The sequence below is a fragment of the Loxodonta africana genome, chromosome 12 (assembly GCF_030014295.1).
Source record: "Loxodonta africana isolate mLoxAfr1 chromosome 12, mLoxAfr1.hap2, whole genome shotgun sequence".
NCBI classification, from domain to species: Eukaryota; Metazoa; Chordata; class Mammalia; order Proboscidea; family Elephantidae; genus Loxodonta; species Loxodonta africana.
In genome coordinates, this window is record NC_087353.1 from 91313638 (window position 1) to 91330119 (window position 16482).

The 16482-nt window shown below is 44.6% G+C and overlaps 1 protein-coding gene across 6 annotated transcripts in view; it reads left to right on the forward strand.

Moving 5' to 3' along the window:
• The window catches only part of SUN1 (Sad1 and UNC84 domain containing 1), a 46793-nt gene extending 32164 nt beyond the window's left edge, over positions 1-14629 (forward strand). For all 6 annotated transcript variants that reach the window (XM_023555893.2, XM_064295935.1, XM_064295936.1 and 3 more), the window contains 9 exons: positions 328-414; positions 1061-1104; positions 2155-2290; positions 3787-4041; positions 4753-4837; positions 6702-6817; positions 10361-10528; positions 12378-12470; positions 12888-14629. In XM_023555893.2, the coding sequence (XP_023411661.1) occupies positions 328-414; positions 1061-1104; positions 2155-2290; positions 3787-4041; positions 4753-4837; positions 6702-6817; positions 10361-10528; positions 12378-12470; positions 12888-13001 (1098 nt within the window). In that variant the 3' untranslated portion in view covers positions 13002-14629. The remainder of the gene's footprint in view (positions 1-327; positions 415-1060; positions 1105-2154; positions 2291-3786; positions 4042-4752; positions 4838-6701; positions 6818-10360; positions 10529-12377; positions 12471-12887) is intronic.
• The last annotated feature ends 1853 nt before the right edge of the window (positions 14630-16482 follow it).

Below are 16482 nucleotides of genomic sequence, written 5' to 3' on the forward strand. Positions count from 1 at the left end.
TAGCGGGTACGTAGTGAGTATTTGCTGAAGGGATGGCAGTTGATTTGCTTTCTACAGAGAGTATGTTATAGTAATGACAGGACGTCTTTATGAATAACGTTCTGTAACTAGAAAAACTGTTGATGACCTAGCACAGATTTGAAACCTCCAGAGTTAAAGGTGAAAATAAGGATGTTACTAGCAGATTACCCCTTCAAGGGTGTGATGTCAGCTTGCGACCAAATAGTCTACTTTTTTGATATTCTGTAGAAAGAACTTGACTACACCTGCAAGGTTTTTGTTTGTTTAACTTCTTAAACCCTGTGTCCATTTGCTTTTCTCTTGGAGACTGACTTCATGACTTTCCACCAAGAACACGAATTACGTCTCTCAAACTTGGAAGACATGATTGGAAAACTGGCAGATAAATCCGAGGTACTCATTCTTGACCTTTCCCATGTAGCTCCCAACAAAGTAATGACTTTTTAAATAAAATCAGCTACAATCAGCGTTTTAAGGTTCCTTAGCTGTCTCTTTAAAGCGCTTCCTTTTGCGTATTTGCTGTTGTCCCTTATGAAACCGACAAAAGTTAATTTCTGACCCTTTTTTTCTTGGCGGTTCCATTTTATTGCTTTTAATGTTTAATAAGTTTATCTTGCTCAGTTGGCCACAGTTGGTGCCCGTTGCTTCAGGGTGGGGTGAGACCAGTCGGTGCCCACTGTCTCCCCTTTCTCTCAGCCCCCCTCCCTGGGTTTAGATTGCTCGCACGCTTTTCCGCGGTGGGGTATGGTAGGTCGGTGCCCCCTCCTGAGCTGGGGTCAGGTGCAGACACAACCAGGTGCGTATTCCAGAAGACAGCCAGCTGACCCCGGCATCCAGGGATGTGACATCTGTCCCCCTGTTGTTGTCTAAGCAGTGGCCTCGGGGGGACCAACAGGGACCACAGGCAGGTCTGGACTGTGAATTAAGAAAACAAGCCCCAGATAAATATGTGTAGTTGATGATTTCATCAAGGGTATGATTTGTGAAAAGTTAACCTATCACTTGTGTGTTTAAACAGATTGTTTCTCACACTTTTTAGGTTATCCAGAAGGAGTTAGAGCAGACCAAGTTGAGAACAACTAGGTAGGATTACGTCAGATATGCTCAGTCTTTGTCTTCTGTTCTCTTCCCTCTGGTTGCTTGGCGCCACAGTGATAATTATAATTAAAGAGGGCGCCAACACCTCCTTCATCCCCAGTGTCCCCTGGGTAACTGGGTCCCAGCTCGCTGCCTATCTGTCTGGGAGGCCCCTGTGGAGCCACAGAGGGGAGGAGGGCAGCCTGAGAAGCTTGTCACCACCCATCTCTCTGTGCAGCAGAAAACCTCTCATGACCACACACGATGGTGCCCCTGCTATGACCAGGAGGGCCTTCCCACCCCAGTCAGGTCCGTGGGGGCCACCATGCCTGCCTATAAACAGATATAGACACACTACTGCAATGTCTGGTACACAGTTCCTCTGGAAAATAGAACTGCTAAAGCTAGCCCTAAGGCCGTGTATGTCCAGGGCAACGTCCCTTCCACCTCATGGGTAGTTGAGACCCATCTTTATGATTGTGGATAAATTTGGGCTCATTTCTGAAGTCTTATTTATGTTTTCAAGGAGATAGATACAGCTTCTAAATATTAATTGAGAAGCCCTGGTGGTGCAGTGGTTAAGCACTCAGCAGTTTGAACCCACTCAGTGGGTCCATAGGAGAAAGACCTGACCGTCTGTGTCCATAAAGATCACAGCCCTGTGGGGCAGTTGTACTCTGCCACAGGGGGTCGCTGTGAGTCAGAATTGCCTCGACAGCACCAAACAACAGATACAGTTTAAATATTAAAGTTTTCAGGGCATTCTTTCACCAACCACTAAAAGATAGCCACTCTGGGTAGTGTTTTGGTAGACACCCTACCTGTGCGGTGTGTGTATCTGTGTGTGCATATCTAAACTGATGTGGAGAAGACTCCCCTTGAGGTTTCGATTTGAAACTGGTATTATATTTCCACACGAAGTTTGGACAAATCGCGATCTTCACAAGGTAGACTTACCTGGGGAGGGGTTCTGCCTTTCTGCCGTCTTTATGGAATGTGCTGGTTCAGTCCCGGGGACCTGGCGGCACCCCGACTGACCTATCTGTCACCTTCCAGCGGGACTGCTGAGGAGCAGCACCTCCTGTCCACTGTCAGGCAGCTGGAACTGCAACTGGAGCACCTGAAGTCGGAATTGGCAGACTGGCGAAACCTGAAGACGAGCTGCGAGAAAGTAGATACAATACATGAAAAGGTAACTTCCTCAGTATTTACATTTTGTTTTTGTAACAGAGTGAAAGAGAACTTGAGCTGTTGATTTATGTTTATTGAGTTAACTTCCACTTTATTTAAAAAAAACATTTATTATATTTGATTTTTTTTTTTTTTTTTTTTTAATCTCAGAATAATAAACTTGGTTCCCCTCACATGCCTCCCATTCCAGTAACATAACATGTTAACACTTAGGTGTCTGTCTTCCCATACTTCCCCGTGGCACATAAACATGTACTAACATTTATTTGGGGTTGGGGGTGGGTGTTTTTGTGCATTTTTTCATCAAAATGGAATTATATTGCACTCTGCAGCTTGTTCTTTTTTTTTTTTTTACTCATGTCATATCATGGGTATTCCTTCAAGCTCATCTGTCCTTACGCAGAAGAGAAAATACAGATATTTGTAGCTGCATAGAAATGGAGAGGAAAAAAAATGAACAGCAAAAGTCAGCATAAGTCAGTCACACAGTAGACTGGGGAAAAGTATTTGCAGTACACGTGGTAAACTTTTCTCTGTAACGTGCACAGAGCTCCTGAGATTGGCAGGAGGACGAACGCCAGAAGCACGGGCCCAGCCTATGAGCAGGGAGCCCGGTCTCACCAGCAGCATCTGTGAGTTAGAGTGCCCACGTCTCGGCCCTCAGAGGGGCAGCAGTCAGTACCCCAGTGAGGTGGGGAAGTGGTGTTCTCGAGGCTGGCAGGATGTGAATGGCTCCACCCGTTTTGGAACAAAACCTTGCGATTTTAATCAACTAAAAATGTACCTGTGGTTTGAGACCAGCGGTCATACTTCTGGGGCTCTGTCTGCAGATATAGAAGCATCAGGACAAAAGGGAAGGACTCAGTTAAGTGTCGGGCGGGGTGGCACATTGGGGGTAGCTCCTGCTGTGGGTGCTGTGGCGCTGTTTAAGACAGCGAGTCAGCGCTGGATGCACGTGTTACTGTAGAGCACTGCGCCCTTTCTCGTGCCCCTTCCCATACTCCATCCCTTATCAGGCAAGAGAGAAATTTATATATGTGACTCTGTGTGTGTGTGTGTGTGTACATACATTAACACACATGGGTGTACTTAACATATATAAAGTTACATTTCAAGTTTGTTTATACAGCAGTTTCCTTTACCAGACCAAACATGTTGAAGACAAGGGACTGTTTTATTCTTCCCAGTTCTCACCCCTGGTGGAGCTGAGTAAATGTTTGCTGAGCGGAATCACTTCAGCTGAACAAGTGGACATACCTCCTTTTGTCTTTAGTTCCTAGGCCCGCATTTCATTTATTTCTATTCCTGTTCTCTTGAAACCATGCATTTTTGGAGGTGTTCTTAAAGTTTAACATGAAGGAAAAATGGTGTCACATTTACCTGTGGAATTTGAGACGCTGTGTGATAGTTCTGAGGTATCTGAGGTGGAGCAAGTGAAGAGCTGAAATGATTGAACTAGAACTCAGTTTCTGTCATGCTGACTAATGATTTTATCAGGTGGACACCCAAGTCAGAGAGACGATCAGACTCATGTTTTCCGAAGACCAGCAAGACAGTTCTCTTGAATGGCTGCTGCAGAAGTTTTCCTCTCAGTTTGTAAGCAAGGGTGATCTGCAGATCTTACTGCGAGATTTGGAGCTGCAGGTCCTGAAGAACATCACCCACCACATTTCTGTGACAAAGCAGGCCCCCACTTCCGCAGCAGTGGTGTCCGCCATGCACGAGGCAGGGGTTCCCGGGATCACGGAGGCGGTGAGTAGGGCCCAAGAGGTGCTTAGAATCCCTGCAGCAATGGGATTGATGATCAGAGGGTTGTGGTCAGGCTCAAGTCAAATAATCTGAAAGATGCTTAACACGGTGCCTGCCACAGAATAAGGCAGTTGCCTAGGAAATGATAGCTGCTACTGCTGTTGAACTTTTTCTTGGGAGGAGTCTGCTTTGGGACTCTTGTCTCACTGCCTCCACTCCCTGTGTGGTGGCAATTCTGAATTGTGTAAAAATTTCTCAGTATCTAGTACCCTGTGACAGCCCCTCACCCTGACCCTTGTTAATGGTCATGTGTTAAGACTCACGGTGGATTTCTCTGGCTTGGGGACTCTGCTTCTGATTCGGTTTGGTGGCCCTCATGGTCAGGGGTGCTGATGGAGGTTTGGGATTTCTGGAACAGTGCCCCTGTGCCTCTCAAGCCCCAAAGTACAGTTAATTGTACTGGTGGCACAGTGGTTAAATGCTCCGCTGCTAACCGAGAGGTTGGTGATTTGAACCCACCAGCCACTCCATGGGAGAAAGATGTGGCAGCCTGCTTCCATAAAGAGTACAGCCTGAGAAATCCTATAGGGCAATTCTATTCTGACCTGTAGGGTCACTATGAGTCAGAATCATTTTTTACTTAATTATTTGGCTTGAATTTGCATGTCATTAAACCTACCTGTCTCCTCCTCCATTCTGATCTTCCACTTCCAGCAAGCACGCATTATTGTGAACAACGCTTTGAAGCTGTATTCCCAGGATAAAACCGGCATGGTAGACTTTGCTCTGGAGTCTGGCGGTAAGTGAATGGACATATTTATCACTAAAAATAAAACAGTCATTTGTTAGCAGAGTTGTAAACCTGAGAAGTAAGGAACTTACTACTACTTTTAAAAAGTCTGAGAAAAGAATGTTATTCTGGATGAGTCCCTCATGGCTTTTCTTCCTCATCAGTTGCTTTTTTGGGCACTGTCAGGTCCCCCAGAAGGGCTGGTGGCAGGCGTGAGCTGCACAGTTATGAGCTGCTCCAAAGCCCAGTTTGGGGAATTTCAGCACCTCTTGGGCTCTTCTAGCTGTGTCAGGAATTACCACCACAAACACTGGGGGACGGATTATTTCTGACGTGTGTGTCGTAAGGTTTATTTGCTTTAACACAGAAGTCCAGTGACGAGGTCAGCACCAGGGCAGCGGTTCTCAGCCTGCCCCACAGAGCACGAACACTCTGAGATGGGCTGTGTAGGTGCTCCTGGGGGCTGTGTGCGTGCGTTTTCAGTTTATGTGCCTGTGGGTGCATGCTTGGTAGGTACAGGGCATGTTGGCGAGCCAGACCAAGCCCTGCCTCCAGGAGCTTACGTTCCCATGGGAGAGACAGAGACAGGCCACAACTGAGTCCCAGGTAGCAATGAGTGCCACCTCTGCCACAGAGCCGCTACATGAACAGAATGGGGAGCAGGGCAGCGCTACCTTGGTTTCTCCAGGAATTGAAAGAGAGAGTTCTGACCAGCCCAGTTGAGGGAATGCAGTACACCGCACATGCACAACCCCTTGTCCAGGTGTATTCAAGGGTCAGAACTGTGGTTTAGGAAGTGCTATGGTACATGTACTATTTATGACATAACACCTCAGTGAGGTCTGGGGCAGCACCCCCTTTTCTGTGATGAAGCGCACACCTGTTCACACTGCATGAGATAAAGACTGAAGGACCTCAGGTCAGTTCAGGTCAGGTTTTTTCACTGTATGTATTACAGAAAGTCTTGGTTTTCAGAAATTTTAGATTTAGGAGGTGCAGTTGAGGGCTGGTGGTCCAGTATGTTCCCTTGGGAGAGAAGAAGACCCTTTAATATCGTTAGTATATGAAAGGGCCTGGAAGTCCTACAGAAGCAGCAGAGATTATGAAACCCACCACCATTAACTCAGCTTTCCCCAGTAGCGTAGGAAATCGGTGGCATGGTCAGTGTAGGGCTGGCCGTGAGGTCCATGCAGGAACTGCTCCCCATCTTAACTGCAGCAGCCAGGTTCGATCTCTTGGGCCTGCTGTGGCTCCAGTATCTTGTCTGCCCCATTTCCTATTGAGGGACAAATGGAACCTTTAAAAATGTTTATTATATTATTATTGAGATATAAACTTTACCATTTTAAATGCATAATTCAGTAGCATTTAATACATTCACAGTGTTGTACGACTACCCCAGAAAGAACCCCCGTACCTGTTAGCAGTCACCCCAGTTCCCCCCCTTACCTTTTCTGTTTTCTTGGTAGTGGTTTGGCCTGTTAAGTAGGCCCTCTGAACCTCCCTGGCGGGTAATGCTGCCACCTGGCTGGGTTCTCACTGAACACAAGCTCATCAAAGCAGCTATCCCTGTAGCCATGAAGAATCATCAATGTTCTTGTAAGGGACGGGGAGAAAGGCCACTAATTTTAAGAGTTTTTCCGTTTCAGTTGGTACAAATTGTGTATCCTAAAGCAATTGCAAACTATCAACATTTCGGTTTGAAAACGCAAAATTTGTTAGAATAGGGTTGGCCTTCAATTAAAAGGTTCTTTGTACAAGTTAAGAACTTGAGAATTTTTAAAACCCCAAGATAAAGCTCTAAGATGAGTGATTAATATTGCTTTCAAAATGGTAGAACAGATAGTGAAACAAATCGAAACTTTGCTTTAAGGCGGCAGCATCTTGAGTACTCGCTGCTCTGAAACGTATGAGACCAAGACGGCGCTGATCAGCCTGTTCGGGATCCCGCTGTGGTACTTCTCTCAGTCTCCTCGCGTGGTGATTCAGGTGAGTACGTGGCCTCTGGGTTTCAATTGCTGCTTTTCGACGTTCCTCATACTTCTGCCGCATGGCTGTTTAGGCCCCAGATGGAACCAAGGTACCAGCTGTGACCAGGGTGTCGACGCTTTCTTTAGCTTCTCACTAAGGGGTAACACACAAGGCAGTGTGCAGACCCTCTGTGTGGCTCCGTGAACCCTCACAGAGGGGACATACCTGTGAGAGGTTCCCCGTGAATGCTCGGAGAGGGGAACGCAGCCCCAGACCGGGGGACGGGGCATGGCCAGCACTCTCCATATCTCGGTTGGCCTTTGCCAGCTGTGACCCTCCGCCTCAAAGGGTGACTGATTCCTGGGACCATAAACTCTGCTGATGTGTGAACTTGGTACAGAGGGATTTGGGTTGTGTACAACTGAAGGTGGTCCGGGTGGGAGTGTCACATGCCTTCTCTTCCTGCTACAGACAGGACAGGTGGGGACAGGCATGAGTAGCATAATGAGGGGCTCCCCTCCTCCTTTCCTTTCACATGCCCTGTGGGATTCCCAGAGGATGGAGGGGCTGTTAGCTTCTGTTCTCTCTAGTGCCTTGTAACGATTCCTTTGGGTGTGACTGTTGCTCACATGGCTTTATATTGTTGGTCATACACGTGTAGGAGATAGAGTGGGTGAAGGGGGTGAAGAGTTTAACTTGTCAGATACATTTATTTTACCTCAGTAGCAAATGCTGCCTAATATAATGTGAAACAGCCACATGATAGCTGCCTTTCACTTAACAAGTCCCATCTTAAAGAATTCACAGATGGGTAAAGGGTAAGACAGTGCATAGCACTGGGGAAGCCAGCATAGCTTGTATAAATAAAGCAAGGTTATGGAAGCTCCATAGGCACATCCAGACTCCCTGAGGGACCAAATTACTGGGCTGAGGGCTGTGGGGACCATGGTCTCGGGGAACATCCAGCTCAATTGGCATAGCATAGTTTATAAAGAAAATATTCTACATTCTACTTTGGTGAGTAGCATCTGGGGTCTTAAAAGCTTGTGAGCAGCCATCTATGGTACTCCACTGGCCTCACCCCTTCTGGAGCAAGGGAGAATGAAGAAAACCAAAGACACAAGGGAAAGATTAGTCCAAAGGACTAATGGACCACAACTACCGTGGCCTCCACCAGACTGAGTTCAGTACAACTAGATGGTACCTGGCTACCACCACTGACTGCTCTGACAGGGATCACAATAGAGGGTCCCAGATAGAGCTGGAGAAAACTGTGGAACGAAAGTCTAACTCACAAAAAAAAAAAAAAAAAGACTTACTGGCCTGACAGAGACTGGAGAAACCCCAAGAGTATGGCCCCCAGACACCCTTTTAGCTCAGTAATGAAGTCACCCGAGGTTCACCTTTCAGCCAAAGATTAGACAGGCCCATAAAACAAAATGAGACTAAAGGAGCACACCAGCCCAGGGGCAAGGACTAGAAGGCAGGAGGGGGCAGGAAAGCTGGTAATAAGGAACCCAAGGTCAAGAAAGGGAGAGTGTTGACATGTCATGGGGTTGTTAACCGATGTCATAAAACAATATGTGTACTAAATGTGTAATGAGAAGCTAGTTCAGTAAACCTTCATCTGAAGTACAATAAAAAAAAAAGCAAAAAGAAAAAAAAGTTCATAGATCAAGTGACTGTTGCATGAGTGAGTATCAGTAAAGCTGATATTCGGTACCTTATCACTTGATTGTCTGGCCAGAGGTCTGGAAGAGAAGTTACTCAGTCTAATAAGAGGACCTGTGAACATCTGTTCATCAGAAGACATGAGATTCACAATAAAGATATCCAACAAAGAATTCCTACAAATCAGTAAGAAAAAGAGAGTCGACTTACTGGAAAAATGGGCAGATACTTGAACAGCCACTTCACAACAGGTGGATAGCCAGACAGCCAACAAGCAAATAAAGTGGCACTCAACCTCATTAGCTATTGGAGGACTACAAATTAAAACCACAGTGACTTACCATCACTGCTGGCAAGGATGGGGTCACCTGGAATCTCACAGTCTTAGTGAAAGATGAATTGTTGCACCCCCTTTGGAAACTGTTTAGTAAATACCCCACGTTGTACATGCCCTGTGACCCAGCAGTCAAACTGTGGGCAAATCCAGCAGAAGTGCATCCCACGTGCACCAGGGCCATGTCCACAGATGTTGGAACAGCCCCAAACTGCCAGTGGTGAAAAGGTGGTGGTTCTGTGAGAGGCTAGACAGGAAGTGCCTCCAAAGGCTTTGGGGGCCATATGGTTTCTGTCTCAACTGCTCAACTGTGCCATTGTAGAAGGACCAGTGGAGGGTCTTTGTTTTTGCTTCTTAGTATCGCGAACTAACAGAGTTTTATATACGTTACATGTTTTAACTCATTTGCCAACATTCTTTTTTTGCTTGAATCGTCCCATCTCTGGCCAGTGGGGTCCCTTTCACATGGGCCGCTGTCCTCTGACACAACCGCAGAATGGCACAGGTATCCCACTAGGATCATGTGCGTGTCCTTTCCCGAAGCTGAATAAATCACTTCTCCGAGGAGCCCTGGTTCCTTTTAGTATCAGGAATGATGTTTAGAAATTAGTCTCTTCACTAGAGGGTTCACTGCTAAAAAGCCTTTTCAGTAGACAGGAGGGAGTGTGTGTGTGTGTCTGTGTATTTGGAAAGAGGAAAACAAATCATGAGTCCACACTGACACTTCAAATTCAAATGAAAGATGACAGGGTTTTTATTTCTTTGATTTTATATTTGCATCTCTTATATGTTGAAAATTTTGATTCTTAATGACATTAACATGCAATAACTTCTTTTCTCTCTATATTTTTTAAACAAATGACACTAACACTAATTCCAGTTGCTCAGGTTACATGGTCCGATGCTGTATTTAAAGCCACTCGATACTCCTCTGTGATGTTGCCACCAGCTTGGTATTTATTAAGTCATTTGTTTCCATTCTCTATTCTTAGGAATTGCCTTTTTTTCTTAGAAATCTTTCTTAATTATATAAAATACTTACCCAGTTCCAAATACACAGACCCATTCAGAGAGAGGCCTGGCTTCTGTCCCACCCTCCCCTTCCCGTGGTTGACAGCAGCAGATGTTGTCAGACTTTGGGACCGTTGTCAGTCTGACGGGGTGAGAAGTGGTCACGCTGTCATTTTCATTTGTATTTTTCTCAGTATTATGTATGTTGGGCATCTTTCCATATGTTTATATTCGTTTTTCTCTGAAACATGTTTATATCTTTTGCCCGTTTTCCTATAAGGTTTTGGCTACTTTCACAGTTATAAAAACTTACTTACATATTGGAGATAGTAACCCTTTGGCATATAAGTTGCAAATGCCTTTCCCCAGTATGTCTTTTGATTTTTTTGCTTACGATGATTTTTGCCATGCTAACATTTTTTTTTTTTTAATTGTTCGGTATTATCAGTCTTTTATTGCTTCTGTTTTTTTTTTTTTTTTTTTTCTTTGAAGCAGTTAAGAGCCTGTTCAACCTCTTAAGACTTGAGTACTTTGCTTTTCCCCAGCCTGACATCTATCCCGGTAACTGCTGGGCGTTTAAGGGTTCCCAGGGGTACCTGGTGGTGAGGCTGTCGATGGCCATCTACCCGACCACCTTCACTCTGGAGCACATACCAAAGACGCTCTCGCCAACAGGCAACATCAGCAGCGCACCCAAGGACTTCGCAGTATATGTGAGTATGTTTGGCCAGGTGACTAAGGGACATTTCTTTTATCCCTTTCTGGGAATTTTACAAAGGTGAACAGTAAAGGTGAATGACTCAGGTACATCTGCCGGGCACTTTTCACAGAGAAATTGTTCTCCGCCGATTAAGGTGATGAAATGTTGAGGGAGGCATCTTAGTCCTTTTCCCAGAGAGGGTAACTTACAAGTAGTGTATTAATCCATGTACAATTTGTAGGTCTGGCTAAACGGATCCAGTTAAACCTGCCTGACTGAGAATTTTACTTCTTTATCACTCTTGTTTGTTCAGCTATAAATAGTGTTTGGACAACTGGGTGATGTTGAAGCAACTGAATGACAAAAGAAAAAGTAAATTTTGTTTTTTGATTTATAGAACTTAGAGAAAAGAAAAAAAGAAATTGGAAAAAGAACACCCATAAATATTGTGTATTTTTCTGGTCTCTCTTTTTTTTTCTCTCCATTAGAAGGTACAGATAAGACAATACTGTTCATGTAATTTTGTTTCCTGCTTTAAAAAAAAAATTTTTTTACCGTAAGCATCTTTCCAGGGAAATTAAACTCTCTATACACATACAGAAGACCATTGCATAGCTAAGCGCTTATTTCCCTTACCACTTCTCCCATTGTGGAACACATCTTTTTTTCCGGGTGAGTATGATCTCTCTGAATCTTCAGATAGTTCCGTAGACGAGATACTCAGAAGTGGAATTCCTGTGCCAGGGATGTGGGCATGTTTTAACCTGTGACTCACTGCACCGTATGTAACGAGACTTTCTCCCAGCAGTGCGTGAGAAGCGGTATTTATCTCATAATTTTTTTTTTTTCTTATTCTCACCCTTTTTAAGACTGAGCCCCCTCTTTTCAGTCTCTGCCAACATGATAGGTAAAAGATGGTATCTTAGACTGCATTTTTATGCATCACGCATGTGTGTTTCCTTTTCTGTAGATTCTATCCTTGTGCATTTATCTTTAGGATCTAGTAGGTTCCTTGTTGGAGCATTTTAACATATGAATGTTAGTCATGTGTCACCTTGTTAGACACGTCTCCAAGTGTCATTGCTAGTTCTGCATTTAGCGATGCCTACTCCTCACTGTGTTTTCTTCCGTGGCATTTTTTTTATACTTAGAGTCTATGCTCGTTATGAAACAGACATTCAAGTATTCACCTGTTCACTACTAGTGTTTTTAATGATATGACTTTGTGTGTATGTGTGTAGTCCTTTCATTCAGGGACCTGTTCAGGTGTGCGTGTCCCTCAGGCCCGGCCGATGGTCTCATGTTTATGGTACATTGGTCCCAGGTTCAGGTGTGCGTGTCCCTCAGGCCTGGCCGATGGTCTCATGTTCACGGTACATCGGCCCCAGGTTCAGGTGTGCGTGTCCCTCGGGCCCGGCTGATGGTCTCATGTTCACGGTACATCGGCCCCAGGTTCAGGTGTGCGTGTGCCTCAGGCCCGGCCGATGGTCTCATGTCTGCAGTGTGTCAGCCCCAGTTTTATTTGGAGCATGGAGAGGAGCTGTGCACATTCTAGTGTTAACAGCTGGTCTGTGGAGTCAGACAGTCTCTTCTCTGCTGCTCATTAGCTTAACCTCTTCCAGCCTGTTTGCTGTATCTGCAAAATGGGGGTAATAATACCTCATGGGGTTGTTGTGAGGATTAAATGGATAACAGATATAAAGCACGTAATAGAATGCTTAGCATGAAGCAGTCTTGGCAAAGAAGGAATTATGACTGCGTCAGTAGCTCAGTAACCTCTTTTTAACTAATGTTGAAGGGAAACAGTCCTGATTAACTCTGTTATTTTCCCATTATTTCATGGTATATGGTCTTGATTTCAGGGATTGGAAAGTGAATATCAAGAAGAAGGGCAGCTTCTGGGACAATTTACATATGATCAAGACGGGGAGTCACTCCAGATGTTCCATACACTGGTAAGGCCCCAGTGGTGCATCCTTATCCGTGGTTCCTGGGCCTCCAGTCTCTCTCGTGTCAGCAGGGCCCAGCCAACATCAGTAAGCTTGTCAGAAGTAGCGTAAGGATCAGCCTTTGAAAAGAAATTAACCTGAGCTTTCTAGCTTTTTTTTCTTGAAGAGCTGTTTTAGTATATAACTTTGCTGCACATATAAATGTGTCTTGTGTGCTGAAATTAAGTGAGTCTGTAGCTGATAATGAGCTCTCATAGGGCTGTTTCCCTTCCTGTGCTGTCACAGAGGACCTGGTTCATACTGAAGAATTGAATCTCTAACTTGACTCTTTCCTACGCGCTATCATAGTCAAGGAAGTAACTGGGCTTGGGTTATTAATATGAAATGAGTGTGATTTTCTTTTCCCCCCTGCCTTGATTTCAGAAAAGACCTGAAAAAGCTTTCCAAATTGTGGAACTTCGGATCTTCTCTAACTGGGGCCATCTGGAATACACATGTCTCTATCGGTTCAGGGTTCACGGAGATCCCATCAAGTAGAGGCCCTGCTCACATTCCTGTACGTTTGTAGATACAGGACTGTCTGGAACACTGGAGCCCTCGAGGCCGAGGGCATGTATGGTCACAGGACACAGCCACCCCAAATAAACGTTTCCAGACCTCCCACAAGGCCGGTCGTGGTCTAGTGCCCAGCTCGCTGTCGCATCCACTTTGTGTCTGCGATGCCTGTGTGTGAGATGCTTTGTCCACAGAGCCCCTGGCGACAGCTGCCTCTGTGGACATTCATCCGACTGTATGGTATCAGAGACACTTAGTTTATTCTGGGGATTTGTTTTTGAATGTAAAGCTCTTTATATTTGTATTTTCTTGACATCAGGAACAAAGCAAATGAGGTTACAAGGTTTGAAGTGTTTTCAGAGCTTTGTTATTTAGCCTTTCACTAGACCTTCTGAAGGACTTCGGAGGCCAGCTGTGTTCCATCTGTTAAATCCAACACACATTTCTTTCAGGGAAAAACTGTCACCAAATTTCAGAGCTCTAAGCACCTTTCCTTCGGGTGGGGCTTTTCCACTATTCAGCACCTGTAGTTCTTTTATACCACCAGGCGGGGGATGACTAAAATGTTTTTCTGCTTAGTTTGTGCTTACTTCTGAGATGGATTTTCAGAGTGAGGACTTGGTGTACTAGTATCTGTCCAGAACATGGGGAGCTCCATCTTCACCGTAGCGTGAGGTGAGTCTGGTGTGAAGGGGGTGGTCTAGATGGACACAAACAGCGTAAGCGAGGTCTCGGGTCCTGTTGGGGATACCGTGGAGCTTTACTTCCAAGTACAGATAGGAACAAAGAGTCTTATCGTTTGGATATTTTCCAGGTTTGTTTTGAAATTTGCTACAAAGGGAACACTAACGTGCTCTACAGTTTTTAAGGCTGAGTTTTTACTCCATTGATGGTTTTCAAAAGAGTATTGCCCACTGTGGCAAATGCATGAAACCGTTCAGTTTATAACTGTCCTTTTTCTTACAGCAGCATTTTCTACTGGCTCTCATTGGGATCTGCCTCTCACTGTGGCTGCTGGCCACTCTTACCTGGTTCTTTTGAAACCCATTTTGGTCATGATTCATATTTACCATTTAGACTACTTTACTCAACAGACTTTATAAATGAGATATCTGCAAGGCACTTAAAAGTTTTTCAGATGTTTTACCTTTAAAGTTATTTAAGTTTTATTGGGTTAAGACAGTTTTGATGTACTGTAGATGTTGTCTTTTCAGAAAAAGCGAAAATGATGGTGCTGACTGGTTTTCTGAACAGTTTTATGTATATTGCACAACAGTCCTCAAATATGTAAGAATCACATAAAATAGCATTTTTTTCACTCTTCTCAGAATTAGAATTCATGCCTATGCAGTTAAGTTGGACAGAATGTGTACAGATGTTTCATATATTACAGGTTAAATCTATAAAACAAAATTTCCTATATAAAACTAAATTTGGGGGTTGGGGTGAAACTATTTTGAATATTAATTTATTTTTAAAGATAGGACTTTGTGCAATGTATTTTTGTAAATGCTTTTCAAAATATTTGTCTTTGGTAGTGTTTCTTTCGCTGCCACCAAACTGATAAGATGCTATTAAGATGTTTAAATAAAGAGTTTTAATTTTTAAAAGTGCATGTGATATTTCAAATGAATAATAAACAGTCTATTTCTTTTCTCAACTTGTTTGTTTCTGCCCATGGGGGTAAGGGGGCAACTTGTCAGCTCTTTCTGTCATTGATTGCGGTGTCAATCTAGCTGGCGACACCTTCCAGAGCCTGCGGGCTTTGTGTTCAGCACCTTTTCCTGCCAGGTGTGCCCTCCTGGAGAGGTGACTGCATTATAGGTGAGATGCTGCCCGATAGGTAGGAAACAGGGAAAGAGGAGAAAATGGGGGCATTTCTGTCATCATGCTGTTTGTTCCTAATGGCAGGTGCCAGCACCTTCCCACTTTCAAGCCTTCCCTTAAGATTCCTCCAAGGGCCAAGTCTCACCATGTTGTGATGCTTCTTACAAAGTAATCAAAGAACAGATCTTACTACATGATCTAGTGCCTCTAACAATCCATCCATGTTTATTGATGCCCACCGTGTGCAAGGCACTGTGCTGAGAACAAATGGTGGGCAAGGACAAAGCCCCCTTCTGCAGCTGACACTGGGGATGATGGGCGAGGAGAGGCAGAGACGTGCCAGAAAGGGAGGCAAGTGAGCAGTAGCTGTTCAGGGTTGGTACACTGCAGACAGGGGATCAGGAAAGGCCTTTGTTGGGAGGTATCATCTGAGCAGAACCTGGAGTGAGACCTGGGGAGATCCAGGAGAGTGTCCCAGGCCAGCGCAGATGGCCCGGCAGGTTTAAAGAGCAGACGTAGACACAACAGGGCTCCTGGAGAGAGGTCACGTGGTTTCAGTACCAACTTGGGGCCGGGAAGACTGTGTGCATGCAGCATCTGCCGCATCGATTTGGTTCAAAACTTAGGAGAGCCCCCACCTCTGCACAATTTATTAATTTTCAGCAGTGGCCACTGCTGCCATGTTTTTCCCTTTGGAAACATGTATGCATATTAAGCAAAAATGTATACTTTCTCCCCTTTGTGCACCTTGCTTTTCTCCAATAATCATCTAGGAGATCTCATATTGAAGAACTTTCTCCTCTTCCTTTAGAACAGCTTCCTGGTTTTCCATTGCATGTGTAGCTCTAGCACCTCATTTTAGCCAGTCCCCAATTTGTGGATATTGGTTTCCATTTTTTCCTTTGACAAACAATGGTGTAATCAGCCTAAGTACATGCTTTACCCTCCACACGTGTATTATCTGTAAGTTAAGTTCCTGTGGACAACTGCAGGTCACGGAGCAAGAGGGCTGAGTGCCTTCTGGCTGAGTTTTCCTGGCAGAGTGTGCATCTGTAACTGATGGGTGCTGGCCAGCTGTGCCCAGTGGAGGCTATGCCTAGTGTGACCAGTGATGTATGAAAATGACTGCTCCCTGAATTCTTGTGACCAGACTTTGTGAATCTGGTAGGTGAAAAGAGGTTTCTTAGTGCAATTTAGTTTGGGTTTATCTCATTACGAATGAGGTTGAGCATAAGTTTCAAAAGCCCTTTACTTCCTTTTGTGTGCACTGCTTATTATTTTCCTGTTCTGTTGGGTTAATGATCTTTTTCCTACCAGTTTTTAAGAGTCTTAAAAATATATTGCATATTACATAAATCCACCCTTTATCTGTGAATACTGACCTTTGAAAGGGGAAAATGATCAAGATGAGACTACACCAGAATGGCAAAAAGGACACCTGACAAAATTTAAAATGTTTACTTACCAGACCTTGACTTTAGAAACCAGAATAGCAGCACCACAGGCTGGCAGACTTTTTCTATAAAGGGCCAGATAACAAATATTTTTTACTTTGTGGGCCATGCAGTTTCTGTCACTAGTCTGACATTGTACTGCAAAAGCACTTCGACAACACGTGAACTAACGGATGTAGCTG